We start from the raw sequence: 18,063 nt of genomic DNA, 5'->3' as shown, positions 1-18,063 counted from the left end.
GCAAAGTTCATAGATGTGCACTCTATCTTCTGAATACCAGCAGCCTGTTTTGATTACTTCAGTGCAGTGCACATATTCAGGCACAACCTGTTCATTTGACTATATATTTTAATTGCACTTGGTCTAAATTTGTCTCTTAAAGATTTAATTATTTTAATGGGTGAAAAGCTCCTATTGATCTGTGTTTATCTGATGGAATCCAAGAAATGCTCGAATACTAAAATTTCTGGTGTGCAGGCTTTAGTGAAGCCTAAAAAATACTGAGACGTTTCTTTTTTAAACTCCCAGCTCTACCACACAAATGTTGCATTGAGCTGTAAAAGAGCCACTGTCTTAGATATGCACACAGTCGCCATGGGCCTGGACGAGTTTTGTGCTTGTTATTTTCTTGTTGCATTGATCTTTGCATCCAGCCACAAACCCACTGGGGGCTTTGTGAGTGTGCACAAGACTATCATGGCGAGAGTTGGTTTTATTGCCCACTTACTGGTATGCAAAGCAGCAGAATTTTAGGAAATGCTTGAAGCTTTTAATACGGCACAAAGAGCGAAACAACACAACTCCCTGCTCTGCGCCTGAACACTGTTCAGCATGGCTTCACTCTCAGCGGTTGCTTTCAGAGCGCGTGCCCATGTTCTGTCGGGTTAAAGTCGATTATTTTCACCATAACAAGACGCACTGTGTCATCTGGAAAAAGCACTCAGCTGATGTTAGCAAACTGAAACTCAATTTGCCGTTATGTACACTTTGTTTGATTAAGACTAAAACCTGAACTTTGACGATGGGGACGGCAGCAGTCACCTGAGGAAATGAATTTCATCCGGCATCCAGCAGAAAAGCAGCATGTTCTGTAGGGGAATAAGGCGATTTAATCTTCTTCTCCCCCATTTCATTTCATCTCATCCTTTCTACATTCTCCCCATTACATAACAAGCCAGTAAGGCCTCTGCTAGCATGAGGCTACTCTCAATCCTGTTGTCTCTCTCTCTGTCTCTCACTCCTGGTGGTAAAGCTTGTTTCTCGCCCTGGCATTAATTACAAGGTAATTGGTCTCACTAACGAAGGGGAACATGGCCTGCGAGCGTGCACGTAACTGCGCGCACGTGTGTGCGGCGTGCGTGTTTTGTTTGTGCGCGCCGCTGTGTGTTTTCCGGGCTCTGACAGGGCATCAGAGAGTGGGCTGTGTAAACAAGTCGCTAGCATCCTGTCATGCAACGCTGAAGCGGTTCCCCCCGTGGACTGCACCGTCGGTCGCCCCTGAGCCGCCACTCGTACACACTCTCTCTCTCTCTCTCTCACACACACACACACTCGCTCAATTCTAACTTTTCATAAATGTTCATGCAGTGCTGCAAAAGAAGAACACGCAGTTCTGTGCATTGTGAGCTTCCAACAAATACTTCCTGTTATCAGAGAGAGCAGAAAAGCACCTCACAGTTTGTCCTTGTCGTTCTTCTCTTAGCAAACTCACCCGAATACACACACACACACACACACAAACACACACACACACAAACATATTATTTAGTCTGTTCAAACACTAAGAGACACATCTGACTGAAAAGTGTCAAAACTATTTGTTTCCTAAATCCCACAGCCTGTGTGAACAGGAGGCACGCTTGTGTTTGAGTGTGTGTTTGTGTGCACATGTAGGTGTAGGTGTAGGTGTGTGTGTGTGTGTGACTGTCGAACACTACAGAACCGTCTTTCAAAGCATTAGGAAACACAGGTAACTCCTCAAAACGCAGCAGTCCGCCTTTCATGCCGAGGCGAGTGTGCCAGAACAAAGCCCTCTCTCATGTCTGTCGTCTCTGCCAAAATATGGAACCACTTGAAGTTGTTGTCCTTCCCCTCTCTATCTTTCTGTGTCTCATCTTGCGTAATGAACCCCTTCCCTTCATTCACTCAGCCGGGGTCCTGGAAGAGAGGGATGGAGCAACGGAGGACTGAGGAACATCATAGAGCATGAAAAGGAAAAGGGAAGCTCTGCCATCTGCCAGAGTCTCTCTCCTATCTCCTCACTGCGTATCATCATCGTCCTTTAGATCCGACTGAAATTAAATTCTAATTGAATTCTTCTCTGTTAACAGCACACAGATCTGCTTTGCAAATTCTCTGACCTGTAGTCTCTTGAAATACGCCAGTCCAAAGAGAAATTTAAATACAGTAAATTATATAAAATACTATCTTTCTTTTTTTTTGGTTGCCATGTAGCCAGAATCAGAATGGGGGGTGTTATTGTATTTATACATTAAGCATCTTAACCACTAGGCCTCCAAGTATTCCTGCATCTATGTGTGTCTGAGTTAGATGTGAAAATATTCCGGCTGTACACGCTGTTTTCTCTGTTTTTTTGTTGGTGACTCAAGAGTTCATTTCGACCAAACCAGTTGGTGTTCACTGGTGGAACAGTGGAGTGACGAACCAAGAAGGTTTTAGAGAGTTATATTTTGTTTCTCTCGAGTTTGAATGAAAGGCGTTTTACGATGATAAAATGACTCTTTCTGTGAATGGAGTCTGGTGGCTGGAGTGGCTGTTTCCAGTTAAACAAAGAGGATTTTACTCTTTAACAAAAAGGTCTCTCTCTGGGGAGATCCTTTCCATAATGTTCTCAGACAATAACAATCTGAGCCTGTCCGCGGCAAAAATAAACACTTTTACATTGACAGTGTGCAAATGATGGAATGATTACATTGCAGCCTGTTTTGTGGCTGCTGGCTACAACTGGACCAGTTTCGGAAAGTTGGTGGTGCATTAGTCACTTACACCAAAACATGGGAAAATAGAGTTTATAATCAGGTAATATGTGACCACAGTTTCATTGACATTGAAGTCTTCCAGGACTCCAGTGGACCAGCACCAGCTGGAAACCCTGCACACAACGTCACTCCCATGGACTGAAAATGAGACAGAGGTCAAGCTGATAGAACAGTGTAGAACATTACTTTGTTTATTTTGTAATGCACATCTTTAAAAGACATGTTTATGTTGAAATAATGAAAAAGTAGTATGTCTCTTGTTGCATTGGTTTGCCCTCTTATGGACGTAATGCACAAAAAGAGATATTCATATGATTCGAAGGTATGTGTTTATTTTAGTAGGATAATCAAATCCTTTTTGGCCAGTTTTGACAGGCCTCCTGCTCCCTATCGTTAATTATTAATGTTCCTTTGACAGTTATTACTACTGTCAGGATATTCCATCAGTTTCTTTAGTCAGTGAGCAGAGCAAAAACGGTTTCTCCAGCTGCTTCCAGGTCTTTGAACACAGTTTCCTCCTGTTAGTAATTGTACTGTAATGAGTAATATAATTTTCTTTTTGTTATAATTGAATACCCAGCGACAATTAGCCCTCGAAAGTACTACCCCTGGAAGAGGGACTTTTTTTTGCACCTAGCTCCTGGTTCCTCCAGTACAACTTCAGGTTTACTTCCTTAGCTCCTCAAAAGGATCATGGTCACCTGGGAAATGGCCGTGGAGGAAACGTCTTACCTGTTTACAAACTGTCAATCAAACGAGTGTGTGTGCTGGTTGGTCACTGAGACGCTCCAAGGGACATTTCTGTTGCTCCATGGACCTTTTTTCTCCCTCTCAATACTGACATAATTATTAACAATACATGCAAAAAACACTTTTTACTTTAAAATGATTTCAGCTAGAATTTACAACCCCAGGTCCAAAAAAGTTGGGACGCTGTGGAACAGAAAGAGTTCTGTAACTGAAACAGAATGTGATAATTTGCTAAACCTTTTGACACAGCACAAAGAAAACATATTGAATGTTTTTCCTCATCGGCTTCATTGATTTTTGTAAATATCTGCTTATTCTGAATTTGATGCAGCAACACGTTTCAAACAAATTGTGACAGCAGCAACAAAAGACTGGGAAAGATGTGGAACGCTCCAAAAACACCTGTTTGGATCATTCCACAGGTAAACAGGTTGATTGGTAACAGTTGGTAGCATATTGGGTATGAAAGGAGCATCCTGGAAAGGCTCAGTGGTTCACAAGCGAGGAGGGAGCGAGGTTCACCACTTTGTGAACACATGATTGGATAAAGGAGATTAATACATGGACTCAGGAACACTTTAGAAAACAGTTTGTTCACAAATGATATTTCTTTTTCAAAGCGTCCCAACTTTTTTGGCATCAGAGTTGTAAATCACCTTAACTAACAACAAGAAAATTGAGTTATGCAATATTATTTACCTAACAAGACATACAAAATGAACAATACAGCTTTCCCTTTTACGCATAGGGCTGATGTGTCTTAGGTCGGCTCTGCTCAGACAGCTCTGTTTGTACGTTGTGAAAAAAGAAATGGAAACAGAAAACAGCAGCCTGTCAACATCTAACAAATGAGAAACGTCCCCTCAATGCACAGTCCTTCAGCCAGCACAGCAGGATGAGTGTAGCGGCCTCTATTAGAGCCTGCGTGTGACATTGGGACGTTTTCCTTTTGTGCAAATTATAAGCAGGGAGCAAACTGTTGCTATGGAGACCGGAGTTAGTGATGCGGTGGGCAAAAGCCACACTGACTAGTGTGGAGGAGAGGACTAAGCTCAACATACTGAGAGGATCACAGAGTACACAAGCTAGCCCCCCCCCTCCCCACACACACACACACACACACACACACACACACACACACACACACACACACACACACACACACACACACAGTCCAAGACTCAGGAAAAGCAAATAAAAGGCTTTCAATGTTAGATATATTCCTCTCTGAGTCAGGCGTTTTGAATGCGTATTCTGTGTGGTCACATTTGAAAGCTTCTTTTAACGCTCGAGAACAGGGGCAGAGGAGTGTGTCACTGGAGACGCTGCACAGAAAGAAGATGTGGGTTTGTGGAATGAGGCGCCTTCCTGGGAACGGCGGCGATCCTCACCTGCACTCCTGAGTTATTATAGAGCCAATAAAAAAAAACAACAACAATAGATGGTGAGAAGAGTAGACAGCAGGATGGATAGGTTGCTAATTTATAGAAATAAACTGATGGGATAGAAGGGCAGCAGATAGCGGGAGAAGACAGAGAGGAGGCAGTTATCTCTAAATATAGTTTTTGTGATGGAAAAGCCTTGTTTGGAAAGTGTGTGCCTCTATCTGCGAGAGAGTGTTGTTTTTGTCTTCTATAACCCCGCATCCACTACCGGCCTCCACTGACAACCGCAAATACGGACAGCCAGTTCAATTCAATCTCTGTCTGATTGGAGGGAACAGATCTGATTACCTCTCATAGACACACACACACACACACACACAAACACACACTCAAAATACCGTTGTTTGTGCTCTAAGATTCCCCAGGGAGAGATATCAGAGTAAATGGCTGCGGTGATTGTGCCAGATAGACTGGATGTGTGCATAATATCCACACGAAGAAGATAATGTGTTTGCTAATCGCACACCAGAGACAAGCAAACACACACACGCACACACATCCACGCGCACAAAGGCTAACAGCTGCACAGCTATAACCCTTAACCACTCTTTTCATGCTGCTGGCTGCCAGCTACACTGTGAATACACCCTCCCACGCATCCTCAGCCAAATCCCATTGTGGGGAAAGTCGTGATTTTTCAGAGTTATGATGACAGTCGACCGCGTGTGTTGACAGCGGCGGAAGTTATTATAACGTGTAATCATATTCTGTGTCACATCGTGAAAGACAGACACGCATCGGTGGATGTTTTATTTGAGCATTTAATGGTGTTGTGAATGCAATCCTGCAAATAGAAAAGTTGGTCAGAGTGGGCGACGAATCCCAAAAATACAAACGTGAGTGTTGCTGTTTACAAAGTAGCGTTTTCAGAAATGAATAACAGCCACTTGATTGCTGGTTACCTGCCAAAGCGGCTGCTCGGGGCGCTACGAGCTTAGCAACCGTAGTCGCAATTTACCAACATTTGGCTAGCCTCAAACGTTCATTCACAACCCTGATAACGTCCGTGCATACTGTACCAACAACACGATGCCAGCCTCACAGGAATATGCCAAAATCAGCACAGTTCATTCAGCGGGATTTCACCGTTTTGTATCTTTATTCACGCTTTTTGTTCAGTTTCGTCAGAACGGAGCCACTGCAGAAACTTCCGCTGAATCAAATGTGAATAAACACTGCAGACAATTTGTTTTTCTGTGTCAGCTGTGGAGCTGAGCTAAATTTGAGTGCCGTAAAAGAAAACTCCAGCGTTTCTCCGCCAGCTTCGCAGGCCAATCTTTGCACCCTGCATTGCCCACAGATCCTCTGGAGGCTGAAGCGAGAGCAGAGCACACGTTCATTAAGCACGCCGTAACAGCTTAAGTGTAATCTATAATTATATTAATTACACTGCATTCGACAAAATGCAGCGTTGTTGACATACTGCGTTGTAATGCCAGGGCGATTCGCTTGCACGGTGAAAGTGTGAAATGCGATTCGAAGATTCCCCAGAGTAAGGCGTCCACGGTTCATCGTACTTCATTACAAGGTGGGCGCTGAGATGTAAAAGTTTTTTTTAAAAAAAAGCTTAAGTGCTGCAGCTGTTGGGCTCTTCACGAATGTCAAATTGGCTCTCCGTTCTAATTTGACGTTCACATAAAAGTGTCTGCGCTGGCAGACTGTCAGCTCTGTGTGTTATTGATAATGACGAAAATCAAAACGTGTCTCCTTCTGAAAAACAGTTATACCGATTAAACATCCACTCTAAATCTCACTGGAGACGCATCCCTTTGCATAACTTCAAGGCTGCAGGAGACGGGGAGGGACAGCGTCTTGTGAGAACTGGTGGTTCCCGACCTGAGGGTCAGTCCCCACGCACACACATACACACACACACCTGTGCAGTCTAATAGAATCCAATGCAACAGTTCTGCCAATAATATCCTGCCAGTAACATTAAGTTTTTATTGACACTGTCACAGAGGTGATAATTCAATTAAGTCTTTTAGCACTGAGGTCATAGTCAGTGATGGTAAGGACATGAATAAAATTAGAAACAGGACAGCAGTTCATTGCAAACGACGACCTCAGTAATAAGCTGCTGAAGACAGATGTTATGGCAGAGCTGTTGTGCTGGTTTGCATTAGGCTGTACCCAATAAAGTGGCCACTGAGTGCACTTCTCCAGCCAAAGTTACATTTATTTTTCACGAGTTGCCTCAAATCTTTTTTTTTTCTTGCACAATAATTTCCTTCAAGTTTGACCTCTTCAGTCCACTAAAAGCTGGGGGGGGGGGGCACCGCTGCTTAGCTGAGCTGTGCAGACGTCACATATACGTGCAACCTCAATGAGGGGTGCGTGAGTGGACTGTAAAGGGTTGCCAGCCCAAATCTAATTTAGTCTAAATTAGCACCTCCATTAATACTGGGATTGTTATGATTTGCAAGGACACAAGCAGAGGAGGTGTGGGAGGAAAGAGGTGGGGGTGGAGAGGGAAAATCAGAGAGGGTTAGAAGGTGGAGAGATGTAATCTTTGTGGATCTATTGAGGATTAATAAAGGCTATTATACTTCAAGAATCCAGCCTGACCAATAAGACTGACTAATTCAGTGTCAGCAGGCAGCAGGAAGCCGCAGTTATTCACCTCAGGTCATGTAAATGCTAAAGGTCAGAGGTTATCTCTCTCTTGTCGCGGTAATTCAATAAAAAGCTTCTTGTGGAGGAAAAAATTGTTCTCTCAGAAGAATGACCCCTGCGCTCACCGGTGAAAACGTAATTGTGTGTACAAAAGAAACCAACACGAGCACCCGGAGACCCGCAGACGCAGAGCGACGCGTGGACCCGGGCGCACGGCGCCTGTGATTAATGTGCGACACGCAGCAGTCTCATAGTCTTTTTCATTCCATTCTTCACCACAGAACTCTGAAACAAAGGCCTGAGATTAAACAGCTCTCCTTCACATTGACTCATTAGTCTCCCTCTCTCTCTTCGTGATCAGTCTCTGCTCGGTGTCTCACTCATTCAGGGCAAGGTCATTTAGGAGTCAGAGCAGTGTGCGGAGGAGGAGGAGGACGAGGAGGGAGAGGAAGGATATTACGAGAGTGAGGGACTATCCCTGCAGGGATTCTCAAAACAGCGGAGCCGCCATTTACACCCTAATGATGATCAGTGGAGCTATTTTCATTCAAATCCAGCTCCTCCGAAGAGGCAGGCAGCAGGGGGGTGGACGGGACGGGGAACACGTGTATGTAGTGTATGTACACAGGTCAGACACATGAAGCACGCTAACAGCAACATTATCAAAGTTTCCTATTCCCAGAACACGCTCGCTGCTTGTGTGTGGTATATGATTGCATTTGACTTTCATCACCCTGCTGAGTGTGTGTGTGTGTGTGTGTGTGTGTGTGTGTGTGTGTGTGTGTGTGTGTGTGTGTGTGTTGGGAAGGATGACCCAGATCAGAACAGAGATGAGCACTCTGCGTGAGCCCAGTTCAAATTCCACATAACATTTCTAAAAAGAGATGCAGACACAAGACAAGGTGTAAGGTAATGTGTGTGTGTATGTGTGTGTGTGAGAGAGTGAGAGTGAGAGAAGGAGGGAGGGGGGAAGAAGGCAGAGGAGAAGCTTAAAAACCCTCAAGTCTGAATGCTGAAGGCAAACCATTCATCTTTCCTCTCATATGCTCTTCTGGGCTTCAATCCCAGTCCCAGTGTGTGTGTGTGTGTGTGTGTGTGTGTGTGTGTGTGTGTGTGTCTGCATCTCCCCACATATGGAGAGCAGTCTGAATGATGAACATGATCTCCATTGCAGCAGAACAATACTGTTTCTAAATAGGACATGAGAGTCATTGAGCCTTCCCTCACACACTGTGTATGGGGGAACCGACGCTTGTTTGCAGGGGCTGAAGCGCACCGTGTGCAATGAGGCATCTGCTGCAGGTGATAGTGAGCGAGTGTGCGCGTGTGTGTGTGTTTCCGTGTGGCTTGCGTGCATCCATTAAGTGTCATTCCCAAAGGTGTCCACAGTTTTTGCAACATCAATCAGATGCTTATTCAGAGAAAGCTGGGCGTCGCTCTCGCAGTCGGGCAGGTGGCGCCGAGCAGCTGGGCGATGGCTGCCAGCCTGGCCCCTGGCATCACCTCTGCTCTGAGACCACCCAGGCCTGCTCTCGTACACCTGCTAGCTACCAGCCTCTGGAGCTTTTCACACCTGGATCTGTTTGCTTCTCGCCAGCCACAACATCCCTGCACCTGTTTGGTAGCGAGCTACTGCACCATAATGCGCCCGCACCTGTTAATTACCTATGAACAATAGCATTCCTGCGTTCTGTTTGTCTGACCCAAATCCATCAGCAGCAGCGAATCAAGACACAGCTAATAAAGACAAAAAAAAAAGTTGCTGACAAAGGTGTGTTTGTGTACACCAGAGTGTCTAACAATTGTTTGTTCCCAGGATTGAGGGTGCAGCCTTAGAAAGTAATTAGTTTTTGCTCCTTTTGTCAAGACGAAGTGCAACATGGCAGAGGAGGCTGCACGCTTTGATAAGACGACAGGAAGGAAAGTTGACAAAGCAATATTGGGAGCACTTGCACATTGATGTGAAACTTGTTGCAGATAATTGTGGGAATAACAGAACAGGCGCCTTTTTCCAACCGCTGCAGAACAAAGTACCATTAATGGGCAAGGATTTGATCTTAATCTAATAGAAACAGTGAATGGATTTCTATCCTCATAGAGTAATAAGTAAAAAGGAGTAACAAGCGATGTAATCACACAGCTTCGGAGTGTGCAACAGGTGTGACAGCGCACTAACCTTTCCTCTTGGAGTCCCGTCTGACGCTGCTGGGCCTGACCGCTGGCTGTAGCTCTGTCTCTGTTGACATCCTCAGGCTCCAACTGGGCTAGACTCCGCTCCGCTTGGCTCCGCTGGGCTCCGAGGGTCCAGTTCACAGCGTCAGTGCCGGCTTTGCGTGCGTGGGCGCCGGGTGTGTGCGTGGAGGCGCCAGGTGTGTGTGTGGGCACACGGGCTCATGGGAGAGGGACGGGCTTTAGCCCTGACACGACATCCCACACACACCCACAGAGAGCTGGGGAGAAAGAGAGGAAGAAAGAGGTTTGCTTCAGCTGGGCTGTGTTTACTCCTGGCAGGAGAAACCTAGCAAGAGCTCTCAGCAGGCGTGAGAACGAGCTGGTGTCTGATCGGGGGGCCTTGAGTACATGTTGCCCATGGTAACGGACTGGAGAGACCAGCTCTGCCCTTCCTGCTTCCTGTCAATAATGTGCCTCTGCGAGGGCACAGCTTGAAGAACAATCCCATCTCTTCAAACCAGTTCACACTTCAATCACGCAGTAACTATCTAAAGAAGTTTAAAAGCAATAATCATGCTCATCGTCATTTACACCCAGCTCTGGATAATTACAATCCTGCTCTTGTTTTCTCAGTTTCAGCCATCAATCCTAACAGTTATAAATCCACTGCATTCAGCAAGTTAGTAAGAACACAAGCAGTGAGACAATCAAACAGGTTGCAAACAAGCAAACAGCTTAGCAAGATGATCTAAACTACTTTATTTGGAGGTAAAACTAAACTGGAGTCGGGTATAATGGCCATTTGTGTGTGTACACAACATCAGTAAGTCCTGCAGCTGGGTCACAATATTCACCATATTAATAAAAACATTTGGCTAACTGGAGCTTTAAAACCTGTCTGATCATCTGCTCATTGCCTTGCTTGACTTTTTGCAACATGTTGCCCCACTTGGCGGCTAAAAGTTATTTTCACTAATAGCAAAGATGACTAAAACTACCAAGCAGGGTTGTTTGAATGTGTAATTTGCCCTCAGAGCCGCTGCCACCCTCGCTGCTCTTCCTGGGCCCCGTCCAGTGCCTGACGGGCCCCTCTGGCCCCTGCGTTCTGTCCCTCCTTCACCCATCTGCTGCTACTTTATTCTGAAGTGTTGACTGGCAGCAAGTACTACTGGCACCTAGCAGCCAAAAACACTCAGCTCAGCACTCTAACCCCGTTGTGCAAATGCATGAAAACACACACACACGCTTACATGCACGCACACATGCAGACGAACTCCTTTATTACGCAGAGACGCTGAAGTACAAAGACAGCTGCGGGTTGACAAGCTGAATAATGAATCTGACTACCTTCCTAGCTGCTCTTCACCTCTCCTTAGACTATCAGTCTTGACCTCTTGTTCCCTCTCCGTCTCCATCCAACAGCGGCTGAGTGCAGCCTCGAACAAAACCGAAGACTGGTGCTTCTTGGGGAAGAGGGAAATCTCTCTTATTCTCCCCAGCCCCCCCCCCTCCCCATCTCCACGGTGTTTCTGTGTGAATAGGAGGCCCCTGTGAGCCTCGGGCGAGAACAGATGAATTGAGAGGCTTTTAATTTGCTGCAGACAGAACAGAACGGAGTCCATTTAATTCTGCCAGCAGAGGCCATGTCGGCAAAATGCTGACAATATTCTTTATCTGGTCCAAACACACTAGAAAAGTGTGAGTCACTCCAATTACAGGCATTATCAGCGGCACTGTTCCACCAAATGGATGGAGAGAGAGAGCGGGAGTACGAGGAGAGGGGTTAGAGGGAAGAGAAATGAACAGAGTGGAAAGAAAGTGAGGGGTGAGGGAACACAGAGTGGGTGAGGAAGATAATGAGTAAGGGGTAAAAGGGGAGAGGAAAAAAAGCCGGAGGAAGTGAAATCAGAAGAGAAAGGAGCGGCTTCAGCTCTAACCCTGAACATGGCCCCCTCTGTCCCTCTCCTCTCCTTCCTCTTTGTTCTCAGAATTTGTTCGTCTCCTTCTAGCTGTGAAGTCTTTCAGGCAGCATCTGGAGCTCGTGTTTAAGAAAGGCAGCCTGTTAATCCTCGACTTGGACCAGAAGAGAAGCGGCCTAGAAACCCCCCCGAATATAACAGCTTATTATTCTTTCGCCGCAAAAAAAGGGGTTCAAAGACGTGTTTCTGTGCTTTTACGTTGAGCGAATAATCCAAAATATATCAAGAAGAAAAGAAAAGTGAGTTTCGAGTTCACGTTCCGCCTGCTAAATTGCCCCCTGTGAGAGCTCCACTCACTTAGTCGAAGAAGCCCAACTCATCCGACCATCGCGAGCAAAACGGCCACGAGTCCGCGGGTGAAAATGAGCGAGAAACAAGACTCTGAGGCTGAAAATGAAAAAATCTGCGCTCTCCAGGCTTCTCCACGGCTCCAGACATATGGTTGTTTCTCTGGAGAGTCATGGAAGAGCTCTACATCTAAGCTACAGTCCCTGGAGGGGGGGGGGGGCAAGCTAATTTCTCCCAAAAAAAAAAGCAGTCCATGTCTAGCTTCAGCTGTACAAATCCCCTGCTACACACACACACACACACACACACACACACACACACAGCGTGAAGGAAAGAGCAGCGCCATCAAAAGCCATCGTGAACGCCGTAGTGGCGGTTTGACCTGGAATCTGCACGCGAGCTAAAAGTAGCAGCGGAGCGGGATGTGAGCGTGGCTTAGAGCGTCTGGATTTAGACAGCAACCTGAAGCCACACCAGAAGAGGCACGGACCGCAGGAAAGAGAAGGAGAGGGGGGCGAGCGGTGGACTGGACGTCCGTGAATGGGACGCTGCCAACAGGCGGGAGAGGGTGATGCGAGGATCTGCCCGTGTGTGTGTGTGTGTGTGTGTGTGACTCCATAAACAGGATGCTGCCAACAGGAGCTTAACGCCCAGAAATCATCTGCAGCTACAGTAAAGTCTGCCAGGCGACAGGAAAGAAAAAGGGAAGAAAGAGAGGGGTGGTGGTGGTGGTGGTGGGGGGCTTGCTGGCTCTCCACCCTCCCCTCCCTCTCCCACCTCCCACTCTCAGGGTAATTGTGTTCTGTCCGTCAGGCTCAGAGCTAGATTAGCGGCTCCACTCATTCGGCTCTCCTGCCATCTCAATAATGAATAATCACGGAGACCACCTACGCCACCTCTCTCACTACCTGCGCTCTGTCCGACCTCGTCCTCTCCCTCCGCCCTCCTCCCCCAACTCCACCTTTGTATCCCGACAGCAGTGCGGAAGCCTTGTCAGCAACACTTTTCTCCTATGAGCTGCACTTGTTGATGAATAACCCAGACTACGGGCCAAAGGTTACAATCTGTCGTGGTTCAGGCGTATGAAAGGCGAATCCTTCTTTGAACCACGTTAACAATCAGACACAACCAAACTCTCCTAGTTTAAGGCACCTGGAAGGTTTAACGCACCTTGAAAGAGGGATATAAAAGCCAATCAAAGACCATCCTGTCTGAAAAAGGACATGAAATACTGAGACCTACCGCTTTACGATCTGCAGTGAACAAAATACACTCAACTCTCGCAGTCCAACGCGGAGATGAAGAGCGGCGAAGAATGAACGCAGCGTTGAGGGAAAGGAACAGAAGGAGGGATGAAAGGCCAGCTAATGGAGGTGAAGATGCGCCAGCGAGCGGGCGAATGAGCCTCTGGACTGTGTGCGTGCGTGAAAAAGAACCCGAGAAAGCGAGCTGCGGGTTAAAGTACACTGTCACACCCAGATAACCGATGCATATCACTTCACTTTGTCCCACACTCAGCCAACTATAAAAGAAGAGCAGTGTCGTTTATCTTAATCCCGCTTTGTTGAGGGATTAGCATAGAGCAAAATATGATTGATAGACGGTGATTCTTCAGTGCGCTGAAACTGCAGACCGTGCAGGACGTTTAGGATGCAGGTGCCAACCAGGGAGGAAAGTCTTAAGTTTGCTTTTTCCATAATCGAACCACAGCCATGTTAATGATTAACAAGAGATGAATCATTAAAAGCTCCACAACACAGAAAATAATGCTGCACCCTTTGATGTAAGCTTTACTTAAATAATTGGCATGGGAAATGAGGAAATGAGGTATTTGACGACGAAATTAAATCAAATTAAATAATTGTGTCACTCCGGCTCCAGCTCTGCCTGTCATCCTTTAACAAATAGCCGAACAAAATTCAAAAGCTTGAACACAATAATTCGGCTCGACTAACACGTTGTCTCGAGGACAATATAATGCGACTCAACAAAACCCAAACCCATCCTCGTGGGACTGAAGTCTCGCTGGTTTTCGTTGAACAACGTGGGCATGCACGGTGGGGTCAGAGGTCAGCTGGATGTACAGTCTGTTCACTGAGAGGCCTTGGTGATAAAGAACAGGTAGATTAGCTTTGCAGGGGATCTTATTGTACTGATAGAAGAAGTAGTGACAGTAAAGTGGTTAAATGAGGACATATTGGCACTTATTGCACTTGTCTGTTAAGGTATTCTTAATTGATCTACCTCTTAACTATCATATATATTTATATGATATTCGAGCAGAAATGCTAAATCTTGTGTAGTTTCAGCTTTTATAATGTAAGAATTTGCTCCTTTTCTTAGTTTTAATGTAATAGTAAACTAAAAACAAAAAGGTTCTGGACAAAACAAGCAATCTGAAGATGTTATCTTGGATTTAAGAAATTGTGATCAACATTTTTCACGAATTTCTATTTGCTGTCGTGCGACACTAAGAACAAGGACAAAGAAATGAAGAAAAGCTTCAAAAGTACAGTACAGCCCTAAAAGTTGAACTTGGCGAGACCTAGTTGAGGGTGGAGACTGCTACTGTTTGGCACAACACCACGGGTCACCGCAGTGATCACCTGCCGAGAGGCCGCTGTCCTGCATATGATCACAGCTCAAGCGTGACATACCCGGCCTGTGGTCAAAAAGGGCCTTTCTGACACTGATCTAAAGAGCCATAACCCCCCCCACAACACACCAGAATCGCTGGATTTCAGACAATTCCTCTTGAGGTTGAAGCGAGAAAAATAAAAAATTGGGGATTTTAGCGGTTACATCTGTACTTCACACAAACAACGCCTCAAAATTGTTACAGCAGCTGTCTGGTGGATAAAGCTCCAGCTATTGCAGCAGACCTGGAGGCCTATAAGAACAGCAGTGCAGCTAGTTCAGCAGGCAGTCAGCCAGGCCACCAGCCAGCACAACAGCACGCTGCAGGAGGGAAACATGGAAACAGAGAGCTGCTCGAGGTTCTCCACATGGCTCCCTGCCTGCCCGAATGACTGGAAGGAACATTCAGCAGCAGAGGCCTCTACAGGAAAAGGTAAACACGCACACACACACGCACATACACTTTCTCACCCACAATCCCCTGCCAGAAATAGGATGCCCCACAAGAAGACGGCTTCACGTGCACGTGCAGAGCACAAATTAACACGAGCCCACGCGCATGCAAACACGCACGCCTCGCATCGTCTTCACCTAACCTATTTACAGACACGGGGCTGTAGATATCAAAGCGCTGCGCTCTCTGTGGGGAATTCCTCCTTTCTCATGTTTTAAGGGGAAATAGATGAAAACGAATCTCATTCTCCCTGCACCTCCCCTGTGTGTGTTTGTGTGTGTGTCTCCGCTGCCTTGGTAATGTGCGAGAATGTAAATTGGTCCTGCACAACAATGTGCGTGCGGTGGAAGCTGCAGCTTTGCTCGCAGACTGTGGATGTGCCTTTATTAAGAAACCCGCACTCTGACTCCACCTTTCTGTCTGTCAGTCTGCAACCCCCGCTTTACGTTCCTACATCAGCCCGATCATTCTCGTCTTGTTGAAACGTCGCAATAGGCAGGCAAAGATGTCATCCTGCTAGCTAGCAAAACAACATCATCTCAAAAGTGCAATGAAAAATGCAATGCTGGCTGCTAGACCTAAAATTTTGCATTTCCTTTCTGACATCAGAGGTGGGACGAAATGCTGCCACCTATTTGTTTGGAGAACAAATGCAACAGGGGGGCAGTTGTAACGTACTGCGCCTTTAACTCGTGTTGCATTTAGGATACGACTGATAAGTTGGAAACTCATGCGTTTACTCTGTTCTGCCGCAGCCTTTTCATCTTTTCGTTCAGGTGGTCTTCACACGTCCAGACCTCATGTTCCTCACTCCGGACACTCAGGAACGCGTGGAAGTGCTGGACCTCCTTCCTTTCCAAGAATGAGTGATTTATGACCCTTCAGATACACGTAAATACCTTATCTAGTCTTATGCATCAGTGAATGAATGAATACGTCGAGTTCAGGGAGTGAAAGCACAGACGGTAAAGACGAGGGTTGGAGGTTTTGCAGCTGTAGTGGAGAAAGCGCTCCGGCTCACGCTCACACCTTCCCAACAACTTATTTTACAATTCGTCCTGTTGCAACCAGTGTGTCCCCTGCAGCTTGAATGCCAGGGGTCGCTCTTTGCTCTAGCACATCGTCAACACAGGGCCACTGTCCATTGTGCTGCTGGCCTGTTAAAAGTGTCCACTCAACATGATTTAGATCCCCCACAGCCCCTCTGGACCCCATCAGCAGAGCCCAAAGTGAGTGATGGATTCGCTACATGTGTCGAGTGGAAGAGGAGAGAGGAGGATTCTGGTGCGTAAAAATAGAGCTGGAGCCTGGCGGAGCACAAGACTGGGGCTTAATGAGGGATGCAATCATCAATTATTCAAAACACTTAATCACGGTGTCGTGCGACGCCGTTGCACAAACATACACGTGCGCACACACCCAGGCACAAACGCGCGCACACGCAGACGTAGCACGGGCTTTTCGAGCTGTGCCTCTGAAGGCAGACACACAGAGACAGATAGATGGATGAGAGGGAAGTGAAGATACAGGAAAGGCCTACTGTTGCTTCGCCGTGTGTCTGCATCGTTTTCAGCTGACACAAAAAAAAGAGCATAGAGACAGCAGAGGGGTAAACATTGAATCCATCATCTGTACCCGCTTATCCCGTGCAGCATCACAGGGAGCTGCAGTCCATGACGGCTCACGCAGGGTGAAAGGTGGGGTACACCTTGGACAGGTCGCCGGCCTGTCACACTCACATTCACACCTGCTGGCAGTTTGGTGTTTTCTCAATCTAACCTGCTTGTCTTTGGGCTGTTGAGAGGAAACTGGGGCTCCCAAAGAAGAGCTAAGCACACAAGGCTTCACGCATAAATTCATTCAATTGTTGACGTTGGGTTATTTTGTCCAACCAATCAGTAGCGAGTGATGCATCTGTCCCTGCTGACGTCATTTTCATTAAACATGGCAGCTGACCTTTGAAGGGGTGATCCATATTGATATGTTTTGTTTGGCAATGTCACTCTGAAAACCCCATGAGTACTTCACTAGTTACTTTCACTCAGTCGTGGTTGGCCCCAACTCATGTTGCCTTACGTAAAATGAGGAAAAGACATTGTTGTAAAGAGCAGCAGGTATCAGAACCAGAAAATACTGGATTGATGCATCCCGTGTCTAATCCCAGACTCCATAAAGCAAAATCCTTCTCTCTACAATCTGCTCACTAATAAAGATGATAACACATGTATGTGGCGCTTGTTTGGAGCAGCTCATGGGAAGTTCTTCAGAGAGGAAAATGGCACAGTTCTGCTCAGTCTCTGCACATGCAACTTCTTCACTTGCAAGCCGCTGGCGAGCCCCGTCGGAGCAGCTCGCTGCCAGCAACTTGTACCAAGACGCACATCTGGAGAAGCCAATGGGTGAGCTTTATCAAACTCTGTCAAGAGAGAGGTGGTGGTGGTGGTGGTGGTGGTGGGGGGGGGGGGTTCTCCTGAGCCTGGTCAGAGCACAGAGGGAATTTCTAGGTTCAATCTACCCTCTTCAACCCTTGGGAGGGATCCCAGAGGGAATACAAGCACATCTTCTCCCCAGCCCTCCCTGTGCAGCCTCCTGCCACGAGCGGCCATCAGTCAGTCACAGTTCCTGCCTCCTGCCCGTGTGTGTAATCGCCCACGCACACTGTCACAGCCGCCTGCCCCCATCCGCCAGTTAAAACACAGACAGCCAAACAAAATCAATCTTTACTGAGTGGCCGTGTTTAATAAGGCCCTGTAGTTTCTTATGGACTCTGACAACATGATCAGCCCCCACACCACTTCACACACACACTCTCTCACCGACACACACACACACACACACACACACAAACACAGAGAGAGCTGTAATTCCATCACTTTTGGGGACATTACACACATTTACATTCATTTCTTGGAGACTTCCAAAACCATAACCACAACTTGCACAACTTTATCTGAATCCACCCT

The 18,063-nt window shown here is 46.6% G+C and overlaps 1 protein-coding gene across 1 annotated transcript in view; it reads right to left on the bottom strand.

Moving 5' to 3' along the window:
- dab1a (DAB adaptor protein 1a) overlaps positions 1-9,863 on the bottom strand; it is a 47,744-nt gene extending 37,881 nt beyond the window's left edge. The window contains exon 1 of the mRNA XM_041935736.1: positions 9,747-9,863. Coding sequence (XP_041791670.1) covers positions 9,747-9,816 — 70 coding nt within the window. The 5' untranslated portion in view covers positions 9,817-9,863. The remainder of the gene's footprint in view (positions 1-9,746) is intronic.
- Positions 9,864-18,063: the final 8,200 nt, after the last annotated feature.

This window comes from Chelmon rostratus, chromosome 4 (assembly GCF_017976325.1).
Source record: "Chelmon rostratus isolate fCheRos1 chromosome 4, fCheRos1.pri, whole genome shotgun sequence".
NCBI classification, from domain to species: Eukaryota; Metazoa; Chordata; class Actinopteri; order Chaetodontiformes; family Chaetodontidae; genus Chelmon; species Chelmon rostratus.
Note: the sequence above shows the minus strand (reverse complement) of the source record. Positions and strands in the feature narration are given on the sequence as shown.